Consider the following 24,409-nt stretch of genomic DNA (forward strand, 5'->3'; position numbering starts at 1 on the left):
GGTCTAAAACGCCCCAATACAGAAACACAGCTGGTGACAAGGACACAAAGAAACTTGACATTTTCAGGAGGAAAGTGTACTTGTCTGCTACACTGCTCCTCCATACAGCAAATTACTGTGTGCTGCTATCAAATCACAGTTTTTATAACTGTTTGAAATTAACGGACTTACTCCAGTACCTCCCTGACTCCAAAAAGCCCATACTCAAAGCCATCATTCAAGAGGGCTACAATGCAGCGAGAGCTGGTCTGCAGATCATTGTGGACATAGCCGATACAGCAGCACAAGCTATGGCAACAGCAATCGCCATGCGACAATCGTCATGGCTTCCTGAAGCGGCTGTTCCAAGGGAACTTCAGAATAAAGTGGAGGACCTTCCCTTCGAGAAGCGTAAACTATTTGCCGAGAAGACAGACGAAGTCCTCCATTCGGGTAAAGACTCCCGAACTATGCACGCTGGGCATGTATACCCCTCCGTACAGGAGGAAGAGATATTACCCGTATCAAAGTCGGTACGATTTCCAGTACAATAGACAGCAACGACGTCCCTTTGATCAGCCCAGACAGAAAAAAAGAGTACAGAGTAAATGCGCCCAACCGTCACGCATGATCGCTCAACGAGGCCAGAAGCTGCAAATTTGACTCCTCCGTCGAGGTCCGTGAACCACTTGCCATTGTCGAACCAACCACTCAGGACCATCTTCTATTTCATCACAGATTACGGCCCTTTTACCATGAATGGGCCGAAATAACAATGGATCGATGGGTCTTAGAGGTCGTAAGGTCTGGTTTCACAATCCCATTTACTTCCATTCCTCCTCCCTCCCCACCCACCCCGTCCCTCTTCAGGGACCCATCTCATGAAGATCTTCTGAAACAAGAAGTACACCATTTACTCGAAATAGGAGCTGTAGAGATGGTACCTTTATAGTTCAGGGGAAAAGGGTTTTATTCCTGTTACTTTTTGACGCAAAAGAAAACAAGAGGATGGAGGCCCATTTTGGATCTGCGAAGACTGAACCAATACCTTTAGAAACAACACTTCAAAATGACTACTCTCATGTCCATAATCCCAGCTCTCGACAATGCAGACTGGTTTGTAGCCCTCGGCTTGCAAGATGCTTATTTCCACATCACTATTCATCTGGCTCACTGCTGATTCCTCCGCTTTGTGGCCGGCGACACTCATTTCCAATACCATGTTCTCCTGTTCGGCTTGGCTTCGGCCCCAAGAGTCTTCTCCAAGACATTATCTGTGGTGGCCACCCATTTACGCCGCAAAGCTATTATTGTCTTCCCATACCTAGACGATTGTCTGATAAAGGTGAGAACTGAACACGAGGCATCTCACATGGTCTCAATGGTCAGACGCACTTTCAACTCCCTCAGACTCATTGTCAACGAGCAGAAGTCCACGACAGAGCCCACTCAAGTCATAAATTTCATAGGAGCCAGACTAGATTCTATCACTGCAAGGGCGTACTTGCCAATCGAGCGGTTCCATGCTATACAAGACCTGATTGCAGTTCTTCAACAAGCTCCCATCGTACCGATTCACACTTGTCTCTGACTTATGGTCATATGGCTGCGAACACATTCATGGCCATGCACTCCCGCCTTCATTTCTGATGCCTACAACATTGGATAGCTCCAGTATACATTCCGGCAAAACATGACATCCACAAATTGGTTACTTCTCCACCTCAGGTCCATCTTTCCCTGCTGTGGTGGACCAAATCACAGAACTTAATGGCGGGCGATCCATTCCGTCGTCCTTAACCTTCTTTCCAGATAACGACGGATGCATGCCCCCTAGGGTGGGGGGGCTCATATGAACGGCTCATGACAACTCAGGGCATATGGTCAACTACGGAAGGAGCTCAGGGCCGTGCGTCTCACTTGCAACCATTTCAAACACTTCGTATCAGGTGCGACTGTCAGAATTCTTACAGACAATGTAGCTACGATGTTTTATGTAAACAGGCAAGGGGGAGCGAGATCACGATCCCTTTGTGCCAAAGTGATACAAATTGTGGAATTGGTGCTTAACAAACAACATCAACCTAATCGTGTCATATTTACCAGGCATCAACAATACCATAGCGGATGATCTCAGCAGAAGATTCCCCCACAATCATGAGTGGGAACTACGGTCAGATGTTCTTCACCAAATCTTCCATCAGTGGGGGACATTCTGAGTAGATTTGTTCGCCACAAAGGACAATGCCAAATGTCGCCTCTTTTGTCCCAGGGCAGGCATGGGGAGGAAGTCACTGGGAGGTGCATTCTTAACCAGTTGGAAGGGTTAGTTGATGTACGCATTTCCTCCAACCCCACTCATACCTCGAGTGTTGGAGAAGATCAAGGCAGACTGGGCACTAGTGATCCTTGTCGCACCAGTATGGGCGAAACAGCATTGGTTTCCCTTCCTACATCTAATGTTGGTGAAGCCTCCTTTCTCCTTTCCCCACCTTCCAGACCTTCTTTACCAGAACAATAGTCGTCTACTTCACCCCAAACCAGACACATTATACCTGACAGCTTAGCTTTTGACTGGTTCACAGAATTGGAACACCTTTGCTCACAACAAGTCAAGCACGTACTGATGCATAGCAGGAGACAATCCACGTGCATGACCTAGCTGGCAAAGTGGCGTCGATTTTCTCTATGGTGCTCCCAGCGTGACATCGATCCCAAGAAGTCACAACTACATCACGTACTTGACTACTTGTTACATCTACAGCAGTTGGGTCTTTTGCTGTCCTCTCTGAAAGTACATTTATCTGCAATTAGTGCCTTCCACCACTCTGTGGACGGTACTTCGGTATTTGCTAACCCTATGATGAAAAGATTCTTCAAGGGTCTGACTAATCTTAACCCTCCTCGAAGACCACCTCCTCTTTCTTGGAATCTTGACCTAGTATTGGACACTCTCATGCACCGTCCATTCGAACCCCTCGCCTCAACTTCCCTTCAAATGATGACAGCAAAGGTCCTCTTTCTCCTAGCAGTCACATCAGCACGGAGAGTCAGTGAGCTGGCTGCGCTTATGGCTAACCCCCCATTTACAACTTTTACCCAAAACTCAGTCGTATTAAGACTACACCCTGCCTTTCTTCCTAAAGTTTGTTTGAAGTTCCATATTAATGAACCTATTATGTTGTCCTCCTTCTACCCGAAGCCTCACCCATCCTCTCGGGAAGCTTTGCTACATACCCTTGACGTACGTCGAGCCTTATCTTTCTACATCTACAGAACTCGGGAGTGGCGTAAGATGGACCACCTGATAGTATCTTACTCTGGTCATTCCAAGGGCTGTCCTCTTTCCAGCCAACGTATTTCAAACCTTATAGTTCAATGCATTACCATGTGCCCCAATATCCAGAAAAGGCCACTCCAGTCTCGCCCTAGGGCACACTCTACAAGAGCAACTGCCACTTCAGTGGCATTCGTCAAGGGGGTCCTGTTGATGGACATTTGTAGAGTCGCAATGTGGTCATCTGACACTACATTTATACAACATTACACAATTGCATGACAGCTAGCGGGGGACTCAGCAGTGGCTTCAGCGGTTCTCACCTGTAACAGTAAATATGACTCCATAGTGCAGATGGGTACTGCTGTGTAGTCACCAACAGTGGAGCAACCACGAGGAACACTTGAAGAAGAAGCTACTCACCTTCGTGCAGTAACGATGTTTCTTCGAGATGTGTCCCCGTGGGTGCTCCATATCCTGCCCACCTCCCCACTCCAGAGCCTTTTCTATTCTCATTTCAGATTGATGAGCGGTGAGAGGAACTGGCGGGAGCCAGACCGTGCAAGACAAAAAGGGCGCGAATGGCACGTGGCACTTATCGCGCATGCACGGTCTGGCCGACTACGGCTAGGAAAATCTCCGATCTGCGGTGCCGGGAGGAGCCCAACACCAGCAGTGGAGCACCCACACGGAAACATGATTACTGCACGAAGGTGAGTAACTTCTTCTTACAGACCATAGTTAATAGTTCTGCAGTTTCACATTTGAGTTCTTTCAGAACTCTTGGGTGAATGCCATCAGGTCCCAGTGACTTGTTACTGTTAAGTTTATTGATTAATTCCAAAACCTCCTCTAATGACACTTCAATCTGTGACAAGTCCTCAGATTTGTCACCTACAAAGGATGGGTCATGTTTGGGAATCTCCCTAACATCCTCAGCCATGAAAACTGAAGCAAAGAATTCATTTAGTTTCTCTGCAATTAATTTATTGTCTTTAAGTGCTTCTTTTGTGTATCTATTGTCCAAGGGCCCTACTGGTTGTTTAGCAGGCTTCCTGCTTCTGATATTCTTAAAAAACATTTTGTTATTACCTTTGGAGTTTTTGGCTAGCTTTTCTTCAACCTCCTATTTGGCTTTTCTTATTACATTTTTATACTTAATTTGGCAGTGTTTATGCTTCTTTCTGTTTACCTCACTAGGATTTGACTTCCACTTTTTAAAAGATGTCTTTTTATCTCTCACTGCTTCTTTTATATGGTTGTTATGCCATGGTGGCTCTTTTTTAGTTCTTCTACAATGTTTTTTAATGTGGGGTGTACACTTAAGTTGGGCCTCTATTATGGTGTCTTTGAAAAGTGTCCATGCAGCTTGCAGGGATTTTACTTTAGTCACTGTACCTTTTAATTTCTGTTGAACTAACCTCCTTATTTTTGCATAGTTCCCCTTTTTTAAATTAAATGTCACAGTGTTGGGCTGCTGAGGTATTCTTCCCACCACAGGAATGTTAAATGTTTTTATATTATGGTCACTATTTCCAAGCGGTCCTGTTATAGTTACCTCTTGGACAAGATCCTGCGCGCCACTCAGGACTAAATCGAGAATTGCCTCTCCCCTTGTGGGTTCCTGTACCAGCTGCTCCAAGAAGCAGTCATTTAAGGTATCAAGAAATTTTGTCTCTGCATCTTGTCCTGAGGTGACATGTACCCAGTCAATATGGGGATAGTTGAAATCGTCCACTATTATTGAGTTCTTTATTTTGACAGCCTCTCTAATCTCCCTTAGCATTTCATAGTCACTATTACTGTCCTGGTCAGACGGTCAAGAATAGATCCCTAGAGTAGGGAATTATATCCATAGCGATTCCATGGAACATGTTGATTAATTTAAGATTTTTACTTAAATTTACTTAAAAGATTTTTACTAGTAAATAACCTCTCTCTCTCAGCAATTTTGTCATATTTTTAATGTCAGACTCAAGTCATGCTAGAACTGAAGACTCGTGTGGAGGAGCTGAAGATGGAAAATGAGTACCAGCTACGACTGAAGGACATGAACTACAATGAGAAAATGAAGGAATTAACTGAAAAATTCATCCAGGAGATGGAGTCTCTTAAAACCAAAAATCAGGTATTGTTCACCTTGTAGCAGCAAATAGCAAGAAATCTCTGCTCTTATTCCCAAAGTGTTATAGTCACAACTCACATTATATAGGCATTGATCCCATAGAACTCTAGAACTGGAAGGGACCTTGAGAGACCATCAAGTCCAGTCCCCTGCCCTCATGGCAGGACCAAATACCTTCTAGATCATCCCTGATAGATGTCTGTCTAACCACTTCTTAAATATCACCAGTGATACAACATCCCTAGGCAGTTTATTACAGTGTTTAACCACCATGACAGTTAGGAACTTTTTTCTAATGTCCAACCTAAACCTCCCTTGCTTCAGTTTAAGCCCCTTGCTTCTTGTCCTATCCTCAGAGGCCAAGGAGAACAATTTTTCTCCCTCCTCTTTGTGACACCCTTTAGATACCTGAAGGCCACTATCATATCCCCTCTCAGTCTTCTCCTTTCCAAACTGAACAAGCCCAGTTCTTTCAGTCTTCCTTCATCGGTCATATTTTCTAGACTTTTAATCATTCTTGTTGCTCTTCTCTGCATCTTCTCCAGTTTCTCAACATCTTTCTTGAAATGTGGTGCTCAGAATTGGACACAGTACTCCAATTGAGGCCTAATCAGCGCAGAGTAGAGCGGAAAAATGTCTTGCTCACAATACTCCTGTTAATGCATCCCAGAATCATGTTTGCTTTTTTTGCAACAGCATCACACTGTTGGCTCATATTTAGCTTGTGGTCCACTGTGACCCCTAGATCCCTTTCTGCCATGCTCCTTCCTAGACAGTCACTTCCTATTCTGTATGTGTGACATGGATTGTTCCTTCCTAAGTGGAGCACTTTGCATTTGTCTTAATTAAACATCATCCTGTTTACCTCAGACCATTTCTCCAGTTTGTCCAGATCATTTTGAATTATGACCCTATCCTCCAGAGCAGTCGCAACCCCTCCCAGCTTTATATCATCTGCAAACTTAATAAGTGTCCTGTCTATGCCAATATCTAAATCGTTGATGAAGATACAGACCCCTGCGGAATCCCACTTGTTATACCTTTCCAGCATGATTGTGAACCATTAATAACTGCTTTCTGAGAACAGTTATCCAGCCAGTTATGCACCCTCCTTATAGTAGTCCCATCTAAGTCGTATTTTCCTAGTTTATTGATAAGAATATCATGCGAGACTGTATCAAATGCCATAGTAAAGTCTAGGTATAATACGTCCACCATTTCTCCCTTATCTACAAGACTTGTTATCCTATCAAAGAAAGCTATCCTATTAGTTTGACTTGATTTCTTCTTTACAAATCCATGCTGGCTGTTAATGTTACCCCAAAAAAATCCCACTGGAGACCTGCCAGGGTTACGCTAGCATGGGTTTATTGCCACTAAAGCAGGGGTTCTCAAACTTTTTGATACCACGACTCCTTAAAATGCTAAATTAATTTGTGTGACTCCCCACCCTCACTGCTCTGGGTCACTTCCTTCCCCTTCTCACCAGAATCCTTGCTCTTCTGGGGTTCCTTCAAGGCGTTTGCGGTCCTCAACGCCCTTCCCTCCTGCAGGCTCCTTCCCCCAGTCTTTCTCTTCTGTTACGGTGTCTTTGAAAACTGTCCATGAAGTTTGCAGGGATTTTACTTTAGTCACTGTACCTTTCAATTTCTGTTGAACTAACCTCCTCATTTTTGCATAGCTCCCCTTTTTTAAATTAAATGCCACAGTGTTGGGCTGCTGAGGTGTTCTTCCCACCACAGGAATGTTAAATGTTTTTATATTATGGTCACTATTTCGAAACAGTCCTGTTATAGTTACCTCTTGAACCAGATCCTGTGCACCCTTTGGTTCCGTTCCTCTCCCATGCCTCCTCTGCCTCCTCCTCTGACCCCTACATGTCCTTATTTACCTCCGGGTCCTCTGCCCCAACCCAATCCTCCAGCCCACTGCCTGAGGGACCCTGCCCTCTCCTAGCTGGAGAAGCGTTCGGTTGCCCAGCAACTGTACGCTGGCCGGCCCCTTGCGTCTCCACTCCTGTGCTGGCACCGGCCTCACTCTCCCACCGCCGTGCTTCCTCCTGCAGCTGAGCCGCGCTCCTGGAGTCCCACGGCCCCGGCCATGCTGCGCGGCTTGCCGGTGGCTGCCTTCCGCCACCCTACTGCTCTTCACGGCCCAGGGGAGAGGGGTTGCAAGTGAAAAACCAAATCTAGCTGCGACCCCCCTCTAAGTTGCTCGCAACCCCCAGTTTGAGAAACGCTGCACTAAAGGTTTAAACTAAAGTAGATACAGAGCTGCCACAAAAGGTATAAACTAAAGAGGGAACCAGCTATCTCTCTCTCACACACACAACAAAATATACACACCCCTCCATTCATTCACTTATTCACACACATTCATTACACAGGCATATGGGTTGCAGAAGGAGCCATGGCATGTTTGTTCTGGAGGGTCTGTCTGCTCATCATGGCTGGGAAGCTGGTCAGGAAAGACACTGGCTATAGAGAGGAGTTTCTCAGGAGCAGGGGAAGAAAGGGAGAAGTCTCACATGTGCTCCCTCTCTTTATATTGTGTCTGTATGACCCTTGTGACTCATCCACCTCATCACCAGAGAGCATGCCCAGACTTCTGTTTATCCAGGAAAGGAGCAGTCTCTGATGACTCATCACCATGTGCTCCAGCCTTAGCATTGCAACTTCAAAAACACACACACACACTCACATTCTCTCTCTCCATCACTCAGGGGAGAATGCAGTTTAGAGCAAGTTACAAACAAAGTGGCTAAGAGTTACAAAGGTTACAAAAGTTGCAGCTTGCAGTAAGTTTCTGAACTTATATAGCAAAGTTGCTGAGAGTTACAAAGTTGCAAGGTTTGACAAAAGATTACAGCAAGTTGCAAAGTTTGACAAAGATTACGATGAGTTGCATTTTAAAACCTCAGACCTTACAATTTAGTGTATTTTCAGAAAATGCATGTGTAAAATCAAGTAAGTTCAGGCGGAGGGTTTTTTTATGCAACAGTTACCTCTTACCTTATTATCTTCCAGATGTTTGCAGATGTATTCCTTAATTACTTGCTCCATTATCTTTCCTGGCACAGAATTTAAACTGACTGGTCTATAGTTTCCAGTGTTGTTCTTATTTTCCTTTTTATAGATGGGCACTAGATTTGCCCTTATCCAGTCTTCTGGAATCTCTCCTGTCTGCCATGATTTTTCAAAGATGATAGCTAAAGGCTCAGATACCTCCTCTATCAGCTCCTTGAGTATTCTAGAATGCATTTCATCAGGCCCTGGTGACTTATAGACATCTAACATTTCTAAGTGATTTTTAACTTGTTCTTTTTTAATTTTATCTTCTAAACCAGCGGTTCTCAAATTTTTTGGGCTCCGGAGCCCTTTACATGCGTAAAAATGTATGCGGCGTGCCAGCGGCCCACTGATTGCATATGTTGTATGATTGTATGTTTCCAGTTTGTCAACCTCACAGAGCCCCTGGAGACGTCTCGCAGAGCCCCAGAGTTTTGAGAAACACTGTTCTAAACCTACCCCTTTCCCACTAGCTTTCACTATGCTAGGCACTCCTTCATCATCAGACTTCTCAGTAAAGACCAAAACAAAGAAGTCATTAAGCACCTCTGCCATTTCCAAGTTTCCTGTTATTGTTTCTCCCTCCTCACTGAGCCATGAGCCTACCCTGTCCTTGGTCTTCGTCTTGCTTCTAATATATTTATAGAATGTCTTCTTGTTTCCCTTTATGTCTGTAACTAGTTTGAGCTCGTTTTGTGCCTTTGCCTTTCGAATCTTGCCCCTGCATACCTATATTGTTTGCTTATACTCATCCTTTGTAATTTTTCCTAGTTTCCACTTTTTTATTACTCTTTTTTGATTTTGAGATCATGCAAGATCTCCTGGTTAAATCAAGTCAGTCATTTGCCATACGTTCTATATTTCCTACTCAGCGGAATAGCTTGCTTTTGGTCCCTTAATAATGTCCCTTTTAAAAACTGCCAACTCTCTTGAGTTGTTTTTCCCCTTAGTCTTGCTTCCCATGGGACCTTACCTATCAGCTCTCTGAGTTTACCAAAATCTGCCTTTCTGAAATCCATTGTCTCTATTTTGCTGTTCTCCCTTCTACCATTCCTTAGAATCATGAACTCTGTGATGAGCTCCCCGCAGTATTTCCCGGGAACCTGTGGTCAGCTGGGGAGTCCCCAGCTGACCCCAGGCTCCAGGCAGCTGCAACTTTTGAATTATGCAAATGTGTGGTTTAAAAGGACAGCTGAGCCACTCATCGGCACAATTCAAAGGGGCAGCTGCAGGGAGCCCAGGTTCAGCTGGGGAGCCCCCAGCTGACCCCAAGCTCCTAGCGGCATGCGGCATAGCATGGGGCTCGCGATCACCAGGGGACTCTGAGTCCCCCCACTGGCCCTGGGCTCCATGGCTTTGAAATGCACAAGAGCCCCCGCTGGGGACTGTTGTGCATTTCAAAGAAGGCACCTGCATGCAGCCCGGAGTCACCGGGACTTCCTACTGGCCCCAGCTGAATGTGGAGTTCCACATTCCTCCTTTGAAATGTACAAGTGCCTATCGACTAGTCGACTAGTCAAAAGACTATGCAATAAGCAGATGCTTATTGGATAGTCGACTAGTCTTTAACATCTTTAGTGCACAGAAGTCAGAGATTTTTCCTTTAGCAGTATCCATATAGTCATCTCTGGTGCCCCTTGGAATTCCACACTCATGCACCAGTATATAAGGTGCTACTGGCCCCATGCCCTCTCAGTTCCTTCCTATTGTCTCTGTTGCTGGAACACTCCTTGCTCTTGCAAGTTGCCTTAGTCTCAGTTTGGACTCTCAGTTGTTTTCGTAAATAGTTATAGTTAATGAGTTATAGTTTCCTACCTTTAGTAAAGGTTCCAGCAGAGACTTGGCCTGAGGAATGAGGCATGTCCCAGTCCCCAGTGTTTAAGCCATGTGCTGTTTGCCACAAATCTGTACTGGTTAGTGACCTGCACATAAGGTATCTGAAGTGTTTGGGTAAGGTGCATATTGAAGAGGGTTGCTGGAATCATAAGCATTTCAGAGTATGCACTATCAAGGACAGAAATATTTGGTTAAAAGTCCTACTCATGGAGACTACTCTGCACTCTGTGTCAGAGCTGTGTTTTGACTTGGTGCTCATCACATTGGCTTCAGTATACAGCCACCGCTGTCCCCAGGCTCCTCCCAGCACCAGTCCCACCTGTGCCTAAGAAGAGGCACAAGAAATCGCAGCCAGCCAGTAGCTCCCCTTTGTAGTGGAAGCCTGCAGACGAGCTGAGACTCATGCCAGGCTTTTCGTCTTTTCTGAGGCTGCAATGAAGGGCAGGGACTTCACCTAGAGCACTTGGCCCAGTGTTGAGGTAACAACTTCCCAGCAGAATCACATGGACACTGATAACAGCTCAGCTCTGGGAGGGCTCAGCTACAGAGGCTTGTCAGCACTCAGAAGCACAACCCGAAATAGGACCAAAAGCTCAAATAAATCCATCTTACTCTGTATAAAAGTTTTACACAGAGAAAGCTCATAAGTTCACTTTAATTTTTAGTGAAAAAGAGATGCATAGCTGTTGTTCCCATTCCCACAGGTAACATTTACATCGGTTTTGATAATAAAAGTGGTTTTATTAAGTATAAAAAAGGATTTAAGTGATTGCAAGTGAAAACAGACAGATCAAAATAAAATTAAAAAACAACAAATGGTCTGGTAGTACTTTATAGACTAACAAAACATGTAGATGGCATCATGAGCTTTCGTGGACACAGCCCACTTCTTCAGATGACCAGAGTTTCTTCAGAAAGAAGTGGGCTGTGCCCACAAAAGCTCATGATACCATCTACATGTTTTGTTAGTCTATAAAGTGCTACCAGACCATTTGTTGTTTTTTAAGTTTATCCTGTACAGACTAACTCGGCTACCCCCTGAAGTTTCAGATCAAAATAAGTTATTAAGCAAAAATAAAAACACGCCAGCTAAGCCTAATACACAAAGAAAAGTTGTTACAAGTCATATTTTTCAATCTAGTTCTTATTAGGGATGTTAAATAGTGGGTAATAGAATAGTCGAGTAACCTCATGAACTTTTATCAGTTACTGGCATGTTCTATAGTCCCCAGAGACAGGAACAGTAACCAATGTGCTCCCGGCCCCACTGCCAGGGAGCCTTCTGCCACCTCACGCTGCTGCCTCTGTATTAGAGGCAGCAGCGCAGGGTACCAGGCAGGAGCTGGTCCATTAGTTGAGCCAGTTTAGAAAAACAGGTCTCCATGCATACCATCTGCCTGCTGCCTGCTGATACAGAGGCAGCAGCACAGGATGGAAATAGCCCCTGTCCACGGGGGGTCCAAGCTTCCCATAGACAGAGGTTGCTCCACCTCCCATGAATAAGCCTCTGTCTCTGGTGAGCCTGGGCAGAGGCTGCTTCGCGGCAGCCTCCCCTGTGCATCCCCCCTCCTCGCGCTGCTGCCTCTGACAGCGATGGCAGTGTAGGTGGCACCATGGAGCCAGTGCTGGAGGGAACTGGCTTTTAAGAAGCAGCTGGGGGGAGGATGCGAGTAGTCGAGAAGATTAACGAATAAGCCTAGGCTTATCGGTTGATCGTATACTCAACTATTCGTTTAAATCTCTAGTTCTTACTTCAGGTGCTAGAACTGATCTTTTTTTCTGATCTGGGCCCAGCAATGCTCCTCTACCCCTCTTGTTTCAGTTCTTTTCCAGGTGTTCTTGTGAATCCTTTTAGTGTGGGGAGACAATTTCAAAAACCAGCCGAAGACAATCATTTTTTGCTTTCCATCCCTTACATGGAATTTTCCCAGGGTGTGAATCTTTGTTCAGTTCTCCTCTCCAGAAGAGTACAAAATTCAAGATGGATTCCCACACCAGATGACATGGTCCCCTGTCTTTGTAAAACCAATCACAGTTTAGGCTTACAGGAAAAACAAAACCATTCACAGAACATTGTTTTGATCACCAGGCCATTAAGTTCCTTAAGTACCATTAATTGCTTTCACTAGGAGGCCTAGATTAATAAGCAGGTTTACACTTTGTATTATAACTTCAAATATAAGAATGATACATGCACACAAATATATATACAAATTCAGGAGATCACAAGCTCTGGAATGAGAGATTATTTGCCCAATTGCATAAAACCATATTTGAGTTAAGCATATTCATATTCAAAATCAAATTTCCATAGAAAATATGGGGGTGTAGCCTTACCAAGGGCACGGTCAGCGCTGTTCCTGTGTGCCAGATGACACAGCAGCCCCACATTTGAGTCCATGGCCACCTGCTCAGTGGCCCCAGCAATGGGAGTTCTGGAACCCTGAGGGTGGTTCCCCCCTGTACTGGGAACATATTCATACCTGATATCCTCAATGATGTCTGAAGAATAGGACAGCGCTGTTGCTCAGCTGGTACCACGTTTGAGTTTGACCTGGCCTAAGGCACTGAAACCTTGGTGGCCCCAGCACATCCAACACTTGTAGCAGAAGATGACTCACCAGTATAGCCTGTGACTGCTTCTTCTTCCTATTTTCCTGATAAGGTGGTGGCTGGGCCAACTTACATTCTGCTGCCCAATTACTTTGTGGCCCATCAGGAATGCCTCAAATTAGTAGCTTCCAGATGGGGCTAGAGATTGAGAAGCTCAAGGAGCAGATTGACAATGTCTTTGATACCCTGGCTGTAGCTGCTCCCTCAAAGGTAGCCCTGCTAATGCATGATGGGATCCTCAAACTGGTCTAAGTATTACATAAGAACAGCCATACAGGGACAGAGCAAAAAAGGTCCATCTAGCCCAGTATCCTGTATGCTGACGATGGTCAATACCAGATGTCCCAGAGGGAGGGAACACAACAGGTAATCCTCACATGATTCCTATCCTGTCACCTATTTCCAAACAGAGGCTAGGGACATTGTGGCAGACACTTTCTTATCTGGTTCCCACATCCAAGTGGGCAGAGAAAAAGTTCTTTGCCCAGCCCAATGGCATATCTGTAGATTTACCATCCCCCTTGGTTGTTGCAGACAGGGGCAGTTTAGCATGACCCCAAACAACAAGGATACAAATAAAACCTGGACCTTTTTTGGAAAAAGGTGTATTCTATTGCTAGCTTGCAGTTACACATTGCAAACAAGCAAATGTTGCTAAGACAGGATGATTTTAACACATGGAATTATTTGTTCAAGTTCGTAAAGGCTGTTCCCCACTTTGGCACTTCAAGTGCAGAAGATGAGGGAGGCCTTAAAAATACTTTGCCTCCAGAGGCTTCTGTTTTTAAAAACTCCATAAGGTCACAGATTCCCTGACCTTGGGAGGTATGCTGCTTCCACCTACCTGGAAAAAAACTTTTTTTCGTGAACTCAGAAACAAATCACCTGAGAACTTCTTCTAGAGGAGTATCCCAAGCTCTTTTAACACAAGAGAATTTTAAAAAAAGAACAAACTGCAGTCTCTGATAGCTCACCTCTCAGTCTTAGGCATGCATACACAGACTTCCTATTACCTTCCAGGACACAAGAATCAGATCATAGTCTTTAAAAAAGGTGATTTTTATTAACAAAACAGAAAGATATACTTAGTAAAGCATACTTGGTTGCTAGGTGTTATAAAGCAACTAAGAAAAAACATTAGCGTACAGAAAATTGCTTCTCTGGGATTTAGTTTCAGTTACAATATATGGGGGGGCACGTGGACTCAGCACAGAGTTTAACCAAACAACAAACAAGCAAACAAAGTAACCTGACCGCGTCTAACTAAAACATTCCCTATCTACTCACATATGTGTACTTCCAAGGTCCAGTCCAATTCTAGACTTGAGTATTCCTTTTCTAGGCATGGTATTCTTGCCTGGTTCAATTAATCTTTTCCCCCCCAACTCCTGGTTTGAACTCCCACAAAAGAAAAAAATCAGGCAGATTTCCTTTCAGTTCAAATCTCAACACTTTAGTCCCATTGATTTTCCTGGCTCCCTGCCAACACTTCATAGCTACCTAGGTTTAACCCTTTAGTTATTGAATGCTGGAATGTTTCTAAAAGGACAGCACCCCTCCTATCTATCCCAAAATTCTTGGACTCCCTCCCCCAGGCTTGAGGCAAGAATTCTCTGCTGTAATTGAGGAGGGTAGAGCAGTGGCCAGGACTACTCTGCATCAGACACTGCAGTGCAAGGACCTTAGAGCTTCAAAGTTGCTCCAGACAACTGAAAATCCAGCACCAATTGGCTTGCTGGGCATCTGGGAAACATTACAAGGAAGGACATGAGCTCCATAGCAATGCTCCCTCTAATCTTTTCCTTCCATATGTGGATTTTTTCCATCCATGTGCAGAATGAATTTTTATGTGCACTAAAGCATGTGCAAATGTGCACCATCAATAGAAACGAAAAACGTAGTTGTTGGTACTCTGCTAATCAGCTGGGCAGCATTTGAATCTCTTCTGAAAGGCCACACAGATACATAGCTTACTGGGAACACTGGTTCCTAGAGTCATTATGGGAGGAAAGTGTATGAGTCTCACCTGAGTAAAACTTGCAAGTAGGTTTCTTGTTATTCACAAGCTTTTCCTTTCTATATATATAGATCCATATAGCTGTGCTAATTGGTTCCCAACTTGCAGGCCACTTGTGACCGAGTCAGCACTGAACTGCAGCCCATGTGACATGTACTATTGGAGGTTGCCCACATAACACCACTTCTGTGGCCCACAGTAGTAAATAGGTTGAGAACCACTACTTTATTCTGTATTCTAAAGAGCTCCATTTACTACAATGTAGTCTAGTTTTCCTTTGCTTTTCAGTCTGGATCCGTATGATTCTATGATTTGCTGTGAACGTTTTGTTTAGATCTTACTGACCCTTGCAGTCTTGCACTGAAAAGGAAAGAGCTATGAATTCCACTCTTTCTTTGATTTGTTCCCCACTTTAAGGAGGCACTCAAGGAATTTGAAGTTTGTTTTGCTGTTTTAAGATGAAAATGTCATCTGTTTATATTTTTCCAGGTGTTAAAGGCAGAGAAAGAAAAGCAGGAACTGCAGTACCAGGAGCAGCTGTCTGAGCAGATGGAAAAACAGTCCAGGGAGGTGCAGGACCTAGGTTAGGACTCATGCAAATATGTGCAAACAGAATGAAAGGAATTGCATTGAACTCATGGCAAATGATGAAGTGGGGATGGAAAGTCCATTAAAAATGTGCAGCACATGAGCAAAAATGATGCAAAAACTGAAAGAAAGTAGGGTATCAATGTAATTATCTAGAATTGTTTTGATTGATTTGTATTGTGATAACACCAAAAATGTAGTCTCCAGAGAAGTGGGGCAATAAGAAATGACAGGCAGCTGAGGAAGGCCAGGGGGACATCTAGATAATGGACTGGAAGAGCAGAGAAGTCCTACAGAAATGGAAGAGAGAAATCTGTGTAAATGGGTGTCAGAAAAAGGGATGAATTCAAAGAAGCACTGGAGAAAGGCACAATGAAAGTCAAGGCAGTGACATTTTGCAGTATTATACGTTGGCAGAGGAAGGAGGCCATTCTTGACTGGCCCGTGGTGCTTATACTTTGTCTCTCTATAAGGATATGTCTGTGCAATACTAGTACACCCACACTTTGGCAAGATCCCAGATCTCAGGCTCCATCCTTAGCCCAAACAGCTTCACCACAGTTTTACGGCCCAGGGGCCAAGTCCCTTACGCCTGAATCAACTGACTTGGACCAGCCATAGGCATTGTATTGGTGTGCACTACTCATACAGCTCCGGTGAACATCATCTCAGGTGTAACTTCATTGCTGTTGAAGTATTGTATCAAGTAGATTGGAGAACCTGCCTGTTGCGTATACTTCATTCACTCTGTCTGGGCCCATGCACAGAATAACAAACTAGTCAGATACACTGAAGCAGCATTCAGGGTGCAACATAAGCTGTGTTCTCAAGTGCTAACAGCATGTTGGAACAAAGTAAGGCAGTTCCAGTCCAAAAGAGCTCATATTGTAGGATAGTCACAGAGAAACAAATCCAGGGTATGTCTACAAAGCAAAGTTATTTCGAAATAACTTTCCTAGCATCTACACAGCCAAAACGCTTATTTCGAATTTGGTAAACCACTTTTCACGAGGAATAACGCCAAATTCAAAATAGCTATTTTGAAATAAGTGCTGTGTAGACACTTATTTTGAAATAGGGGGCCTCCAGCCTTCCCAGAGTGCCCTGGTGGCCACTCTAGCCTCAACCAAGAACACTCCTCTCCCTCCTCCCCTCTTCGGACCCCTTAAACGGGTTGACTCTGGCCACAGTGCCTGTGCCAGCTCCAAGCCTGCCAGCGCAGAGCCAGCAGTCACTGCCCCTGACCCAGTGGCCCCAAAACATGAGCCAGTAAGCCACTGGCAGCCAGCCCTCCACCGCTCCCCAGGAGCAGTCTGCCAGCTCCCAGGAGCCTGCTAGGGCCCGGAGAAGGCGGGCACCTTCCTGGTCCAAGGAGAAGATCATGGACCTTATTCAGGTTTGGGGGGGATGCCCCCAACGTCCATGATCTCTGCACTAGACAGAGGAACGCGGCCGTCTATAGCAGGATAGCTGCCAGCCTGGCCACCAAAGGCCACATGCAAACCCAGGAGCAGGTTCGCATGAAAATCAAGTTGGTCCAGTGAGACCCCTAACTCTGAGCCCTGAGCTTCCCCTCCCCCTTCTTCCCCTTGCTTCCTCCTTCCAGTTCCCTCCTCCCAGGTTTCCCCCTCCCCTCTCCCACCCTCTCTTCTCTCCTCTCCCGCCTCCTTTCCCCAGTCTCATCAGAGTTTCATTCCCTCCCTCCCCCCAGTTTTGTTAAATAAAGAGAGTTTGTGTTCATGAAAATAAGTGTATTTTATTTGACATCAGGAAGGGGGGTTAGGGAGGAGTAAGTGGAAGGACATGAGGGAGGAATGAGGCACAAGCCCTTAGTGGGACACACCAGGGAGGCTCTTAGTGCTCCTCAGGGTGGAAGCTCTCCCACAGGGCCTTCTGGATACTGACAGCTTCCCGATTGACCTTCTGGATGGCAGCCTGCAGAAAGTGCAGCCAGGCTCACAGCAACGCATCCAAGAGAAGCACCAGAGTGCCCAGGGGCAGCTCTGGCTCCATGTTGCAGAGTGCTGTGGTGTCCTGAGTGAGGGCAACCAGACCATGCAGAGACAAAAAGCTTTGCTGTCCCTCATTGAGGTAGGCAAGCAAGCAGAGAAACCTGAGAACTGGCTGTCCCTGGAGGGTGAGGAGGGGGTTGTCCCTTTAAGCACATGCCTCAGATCGCCTCAGGCAGTAGCGACACACAGTAACTCCTGACCTGATGCCCTGATAGACCTGGTAGACCACTCAGTGTGGACACGCTATTTCAAAATCGCAAAACACTATTTCAAAATGCATTTTGCGTGTAGACGCGTTATTTTGAAATAACTTATTTCAAATTAACTATTTTGAAATAAGATATTTCAAAATAACGCTGTAGTGTAGACATATCCCCAGAGAATGACTTTTGTGTTTTTCATGTTAACTTGTTTCTTGTGAGCACTGTGAGAAAAGAACATCTTTAGGAGGGACTTCAAATAAGGATGAGGAAATGGCTCAGTGAGCAATGATGCAGAGGCCATTCTGTGCATAGGGATCAGCATGTAAGAAGGCACAAAGGTTCATGTGGCAAAAAATGAATGGAGACACTGAGGCTGTCATTTTATAGTGAAGTAGTGGGGGCAAGGCACATGAGAGGAGAAAACTTGGAGATATCCAAGTCAGATATGTGGATGGCTATAAAGACAATTACAATAATTTTAAATCTGATACAGTGGGTATTGAGTAGCCAGAAGAGGCATTGTTATGGAAAGCAAATGTCAGAAATGGCTTTTGGGGTGTCAAAAATAGGGGTGGTAAATGGAGACAGGTAGGACATATCTTCCTGCCATTAGCTCTGCCATTTCCATCTTGTTCCCAGAATCTGTCAACAACCAGAAACTTTTGTTGGAATATGAAAAATACCAGGAGCTTCAAGTGAAATCCCAACGGATGCAGGAGGAATATGAGAAGCAACTACACGATATGGAGGAAACAAAGAACCAGGCCCTAGAAGAGCTGACAGAATATTATGAGGCAAAATTGCATGAGAAAACCACTTTGCTGGAGGAGGTATGAACTTCACACGTTTTGGGCTGCTGACTTTTCTAATTACCTTTTCTAATTACCTATTTCTAATTATAGTGACACGTTTTCCAAAGTGACAGGAGGTGTGCTTTCTGCACATAGGGCCCAGTCCCTGATTGCAGGGAAATGAGTATTCAGGAAGCAGAGGCTTTCTGATTGCCTTTCTGAGTTAGTTGGGGCATATACCTTCAGCAAGCACCATTCTAAGGCAGTTACTGACCCAATGTTTTTCTTCCTGCTGCTCCATCTGTTTGGGAGGATGTGCCTTAAGATCTGTCAGATTCCCTCCTATTTATAGTGTAGGGATAAAATAGAAAATAGCTCACTGATATGTAGGTAATATTCTGAACCATGGGCTCTGGTTAAGCTTTTCCACATAGGCTCACGTTGCCCAGCTTGGGCATAAGCGACGAGGAGTCCTGTGGCACCTTATAGACTAACTGATGTATTGGAGCATAAGCTTTCATGGGCAAAGATGCATCTGACGAAGTGGGCCTTTGCCCACGAAAGCTTATGCTCCAATACATCTGTTAGTCTATAAGGTGCCACAGGACTCCTCGTTGCTTTTGCAGATCCCAGACTAACACAGCTACCCCTCTGGTAGCTTGGGCATAGGCATGAGTCCTAGCTAACGCAGACAACGGGCCCTAGATATAATACAGAAAAACAACCCCCGCCTGTGTATTACAAATGGAAGAAGCCGAAGTAGCATAACACTAGGCAGTTAGTCATAATTAAACACCCTTATCGTGAGTTTCACACACACATGCAAGACCAAGGCCCTGAAAGAGGCCTCACAGTTAGCCTCATAGTCTGCCATCCTACTGAGAAAGAAACAACAGCTGCCTTCCCAAGGCCAGCCACAGATTCAGGGAAAGACCTAACATGCCCTAACAATTCAAGCTTGCAGGCAAACCAGAGTAAACAGTTGCTTTGCTGTACCTCCCACTGTCTTTTTGCTTTATACTCCTAGAAAAGCACCTATGAACTGCACCCCACACCTGTCAGGAAAGCACCATCATCACTCCTATGGATCCCAATTGGAATGTAGCTTATTCATTGCAAGGCAGTTTTCAGGGGAGGGGAGCAATACTTTTTTTTAGCCAATATGTTAATCTGAGCTATGGGCAGAGGTACTATGTAATCTCTAGACTATTGCAAGGGTGGCTGACCCATTTAACAAAGAGAACCAAAACAGTGGCGGAAAAAATGGGAAGAGAATTGTCAAGAATTGTCAAGCCAAAAAAAAAAGAGAAAAGCCTCCCAGAACAGAATTGTCGAGCAAAAAAAAAAAAAAAATAGGCTGCCCCTTTAAGACGGCCACCATCTTGGGTGCCATTTTTAAAACCCCGCAGCTCTGACCCGGTAAGCACAGGGAAGCCAGAGACATGGGGTGAGCTGGCAGGGGACAGAGGCCGTTGGGAGGAGTGCAGGAGCAGTTTTGCAAGCTGCACTTTTGGGGGGCAAGAGCTGCATGCGGCTCATGAGCCGCGGGTTGGCCACGGCTGGACTATTGGCTTATTGTACTCATATGTCTTGCAGCCAGAATCTATCCAGGAGCTTGGGAACTCCCATCCCATCGCTTCTTTCCGCCCATTGGCTCCCTATATAATCAGTTGCTTAGCAATGTTCACTAAGCCCAAGTGGTAAGGAGATACTCCGCCAACTGTGCATAATAAACCCTCCTGCTTGAATCTACACGGTGTCTACATTTTGGTTTCCAACAATAGAATTGTAGAACTGGAAGGGACCTCGAGAAATCATATAGTCCATGCCCCTGCACTCATGGCAGGACAAAGTATTATCTAGGCCATTCCTGATAGGAGTTTGACTAACTTGCAGTTAGAAACCTCTAATGAGGTTGATTCTACAATCTCTGTAGGCAATTTAATCCTGTGCTTAAAATATTTCCTCATGTCCAATCTAAGTCGCCCTGGCTGTAATTTAAGACCATTGCTTCTTGTCCTATCCTTGGAGGTTAACAAGAATATTTTTTTTCTCCTTCATCCTTATAACAACATTTTAGGTACCTGAAAACAGTTATCATGTACTCGCTCCCTCAGTCTTCTGTTCTCCAGACTGAACAATCTTCTCTTAGGTTATGTCTACACTACAGTGTTATTTCAAAATATCTAATTTCGAAATAGTTAATTCAAAATAGCTTATTTTGAAATAACACGTCTATACACAAAATGCATTTCAAAATCGCATTTTTCTATTTCAAAATAGCGCATCCACACTGAGTGGACATTGAATCGAATTGAAGGCTAGTTGGAACCAGTTCCGGCAGGGCATCAGGTCAGAAGTTACCTTGTGGCCAGGGTGGCCAGCAGGGCACTCTGGGAAGGGCTGGAGGCCCCCTATTTTGAAATAATCGTCTACACAGCACTTATTTCGAAATAGCAATTTCGAAATTGGCACTATTCCTCGTGAAATGAGGTTTACCAATTTCGAAATAAGCCCTCCACTATTTCAAATTAATTTTGAAATAACAGAATGGCTTTGCAGACACTAGGAAAGTTATTTCGAAATAACTTCGCTGTGTAGACATACCCTTATAGGCCATGTTTTCTAGACCTTTAATCATTTTTGTTCTCTGGACTGTATCCAGTTTTATTCTTTCGCCTCTCCACCAAACAGTTTGACCTTTCCCTCAGTGCCAAGACTACCTGTTTTTCATGATTTTTGAGAAGTCCTAATTTCATTACTTGTCTTTGGATTTGTTCATTCTGGTTATAGGGAGAGTTACTCACCTACGCTGTGTCTAGACAACACCTCTCTGTCGATAGAGAGATGTAGATTAGGCACGTTGAAATTGCTAATGAAGCAGGGATTTAAATATCCCGCGCTTCATTAGTATAAACATAGCTGCCACTTTTTTTTGACACTGAGCTTTTTCAAAACAAAAAAAAAAAAAAAACGGTAGCCTAGACGAGTATCTGTCAAAAAATAAACCCTTTTTCGACAGATCCTATAAACCTCATTTTTTGAGGAATATAGGTTTTGTCAAAAAAGGGTTTATGTTCTGACAGATCCCTCTCTAGACTGCAGGGTTTTTTCCGAAAAAGCTCCGTGTCGAAAAAAAGCGGTGGCCATGTTTATGCTAATGAAGCACAGGATATTTAAATCCCTGCTTCATTAGCAATTGCAACGTGCCTAATCTACATCTTTCTGTCGACAGAGAGGTGTAGTCCTAGAGTCTCCCTTTCTCAAGATACCAACCTTAGTAGATCCCCACACTTAGACCTGCGTATATGAGCTTGGCGAGAACTCTTGCACCAAGTTCTTGATCCCTAAATCCAGTAAGGAATGTCTGTCACTACAGTGCTGGAGTGCTAAGAGTCTGTCCTCAGTGCTCCAGCTGTCCCACCAGACTCTTTGTCCATCCTTTTTTGTCCCTCTGCCAGGACAGCCTTCCCTGCTCTTCCAGCTGGAACACAACTCTGCTATTCCCAATGGGAACTCTCCACAACCTTGCTGAGAGGTTGTCTTTTCTAGGGGAGCATCCCTTACTCACTCTGGCATTTTCTCTGTCCCCCTGGGTTCAGCACTCCAACATGCAGATATAAGTAGGTAAGCCCCTCTACTGTTCCCGTGTCTTCAGCCCTCTCTGACCCACAACTCAGGCTTTTAGGCACTACCTCCTGCTGCTCTTCTTGCCTTCCACTCCCTTGGGCTCTGGGTCTCTGGTTTGGGGAGGTCAGCCAGCAAACCCCACTTGCTGGTCTGGCCCATCAGCCTTCCCCCAGAAAACGTCTTTGGGTTCTGGCAGCTCTCGTCTGCCCTGATTGACTGAGTAGGCAGCTTTCACAAGTCTTCCTGACCGACTCTTGCAGTCCTGACTCACCGGATCTCTCTGCTCTCTCAGACTGTCCCTGATAGTGTAGATCCAGATACAGTACTTCCCTGCCCTCCTAACTGGTCAAACTGGGAACACTTCTTCTGGCACAGAGGAGCTGAACCTACTTCATTTACAGGGGCCCACCATCTGTGACAGTCTTAACATTTTTTAAAAGAAATGTATTAATCACCTTAGAAATGAAATTTGTTTAAATAATATTAATACAGTCAAAGCTCAGGGATAAGTAATTTACTCTTCTTCCCCATTGCCAATAGCTTCCACAGATTTAATGGACCCACTGCTACTATTCCCGTCAACTCTGAAGAGGAACTGAACTAAAATACAAAGTCTGATAGTTATGCTAGAGACCCATGCACTCCCACCGCTCTGTCTTCAGTTTTCTTTTCCTGATTCCAGGCACAGGATGATGCCAGGCAGCAGCTTCGAGAATTTGAAGAAACTAAGAAACAAATTGAAGAGGATGAAGATCGAGAAATCCAGGAAATCAAAATAAAGTATGAGAGGCGACTGCGGGAAGAGAGAGAATCCAACCTGCGGCTGAAAGGAGAGACAGGCATTATGAGGAAAAAGGTAACTACAATTTTCTAAGGGGACTGCATGTGGCACCTGGAATACTAAGGCTTTAGTTGAGTGTAGAATGTGTTCAGTGAGGGTACTAATCTATATCTAGACGTGTATGGCATTTTACTGTGTCATGAGATGGCAATTTCCCCCCTCTGTAATATAGCTTGGAAATCTTATAATATTAGTCACTATATTCTGGTGTAACAGAAATTAGGTTAAAGGCGGAAATTATAGATTTCTCCTGCCACAGGAGCAATGCAGAGCTTCCCCCTCCAGCATGGTTACTAAAATCTAGTACAATTAGGGGCACTACACAAATAATAAATCACAATACTCAGGGCTTGACAAACCCCGGCGAGAGCCACTCGCCAGCCCCGCGCTGCACATGCACCAGACTGGCACTGCACATGCGCGAAGCGCCAGTGAATGGGGCACTCGGAGCAACCGGCTGAAATCTTCTTGCCACAGGCAAGTAGATTCAGCGGTTTGTCGAGCCCTGACAATAATAGCTTAAATTCAAGAGATGGGACATTCTCATGCTTCTCAGGAGACATTGCCATAGTTTGATATATCTTACTGTCAGGAAAATATTCCTGGTATTCAGTAAAAATGTGTTCCATTTCATCCCAGTTCCCTTAATTTTCATCCCTTTGTAGTACCTTAAACAATTGCTCCAGTTCCTTGATGTTTATATGCCTCGGATATTCATAAAAGGTTATGCTTGTCATAATCATGACACTTAATAAACAATATTCAAGAAAATATGGCTGTATCAGAATGGCAAGCTATACAACTGTTACCAAAGTGTTAGGAAAATCCATACCCTCTCAAGGTATGTCTACACTGCAGAGCTATTTCAGGGTACCAGAAGCAGCCCGTTGAAGCAGCCTGTTATTTTGAAATAGATTTCAAAATAACAGGCAGCTTATTCCGACGTCCCAGTAACCCTTGTTACATGAGGGTTAAGGGGCATTTTGGAATAGCAAGCTATGTCAAAATTTGGGGGCACTCTATAGATAGCGCCAAATTACAAAATAAGCTATTTTGAAATACACTCGAAATAAGCTACATAAATTGCGTAGTGCAAATCGCATAGCTTATTTTGAGCTAAAGGTACTGTGTAGACACACCCTCAGATCTCTGTCATGAGCAGGAATAACTCAAGCAGGATAAGATTACATATTGTATTTGAGGTTTGATCCTTTACGGCCATGGAAGCCATCTCTGCCATCTTTCCTTTCTTCCAGGGTCATATAGTTTTTCCACATCACTCTCCAGTTATTGGTAGCATGAGGAAATAACTCTTATAATAACTCCTCACTTAACATTGTAGATATGTTCCTGAAAAATGTTACTTTAAGCAAAATGATGTAAAGCAAATCCAATTTGCCCATAAGAATTAATGGAAATGGGGAGGGGG

General features: G+C 44.5%; 1 protein-coding gene across 3 annotated transcripts in view; it reads left to right on the forward strand.

Annotated features, from left to right (window-relative positions):
- CFAP57 (cilia and flagella associated protein 57) overlaps positions 1-24,409 on the forward strand; it is a 170,986-nt gene that overhangs the window by 104,417 nt on the left and 42,160 nt on the right. For all 3 annotated transcript variants that reach the window (XM_075914597.2, XM_075914599.2, XM_089780355.1), the window contains 4 exons: positions 5,229-5,384; positions 15,405-15,498; positions 18,358-18,548; positions 22,822-22,995. In XM_075914597.2, the coding sequence (XP_075770712.2) occupies positions 5,229-5,384; positions 15,405-15,498; positions 18,358-18,548; positions 22,822-22,995 (615 nt within the window). The remainder of the gene's footprint in view (positions 1-5,228; positions 5,385-15,404; positions 15,499-18,357; positions 18,549-22,821; positions 22,996-24,409) is intronic.

The sequence above is a fragment of the Pelodiscus sinensis genome, chromosome 9 (genome assembly GCF_052426305.1).
Source record: "Pelodiscus sinensis isolate ZL-2025 chromosome 9, ASM5242630v1, whole genome shotgun sequence".
NCBI lineage: Eukaryota > Metazoa > Chordata > Testudines > Trionychidae > Pelodiscus > Pelodiscus sinensis.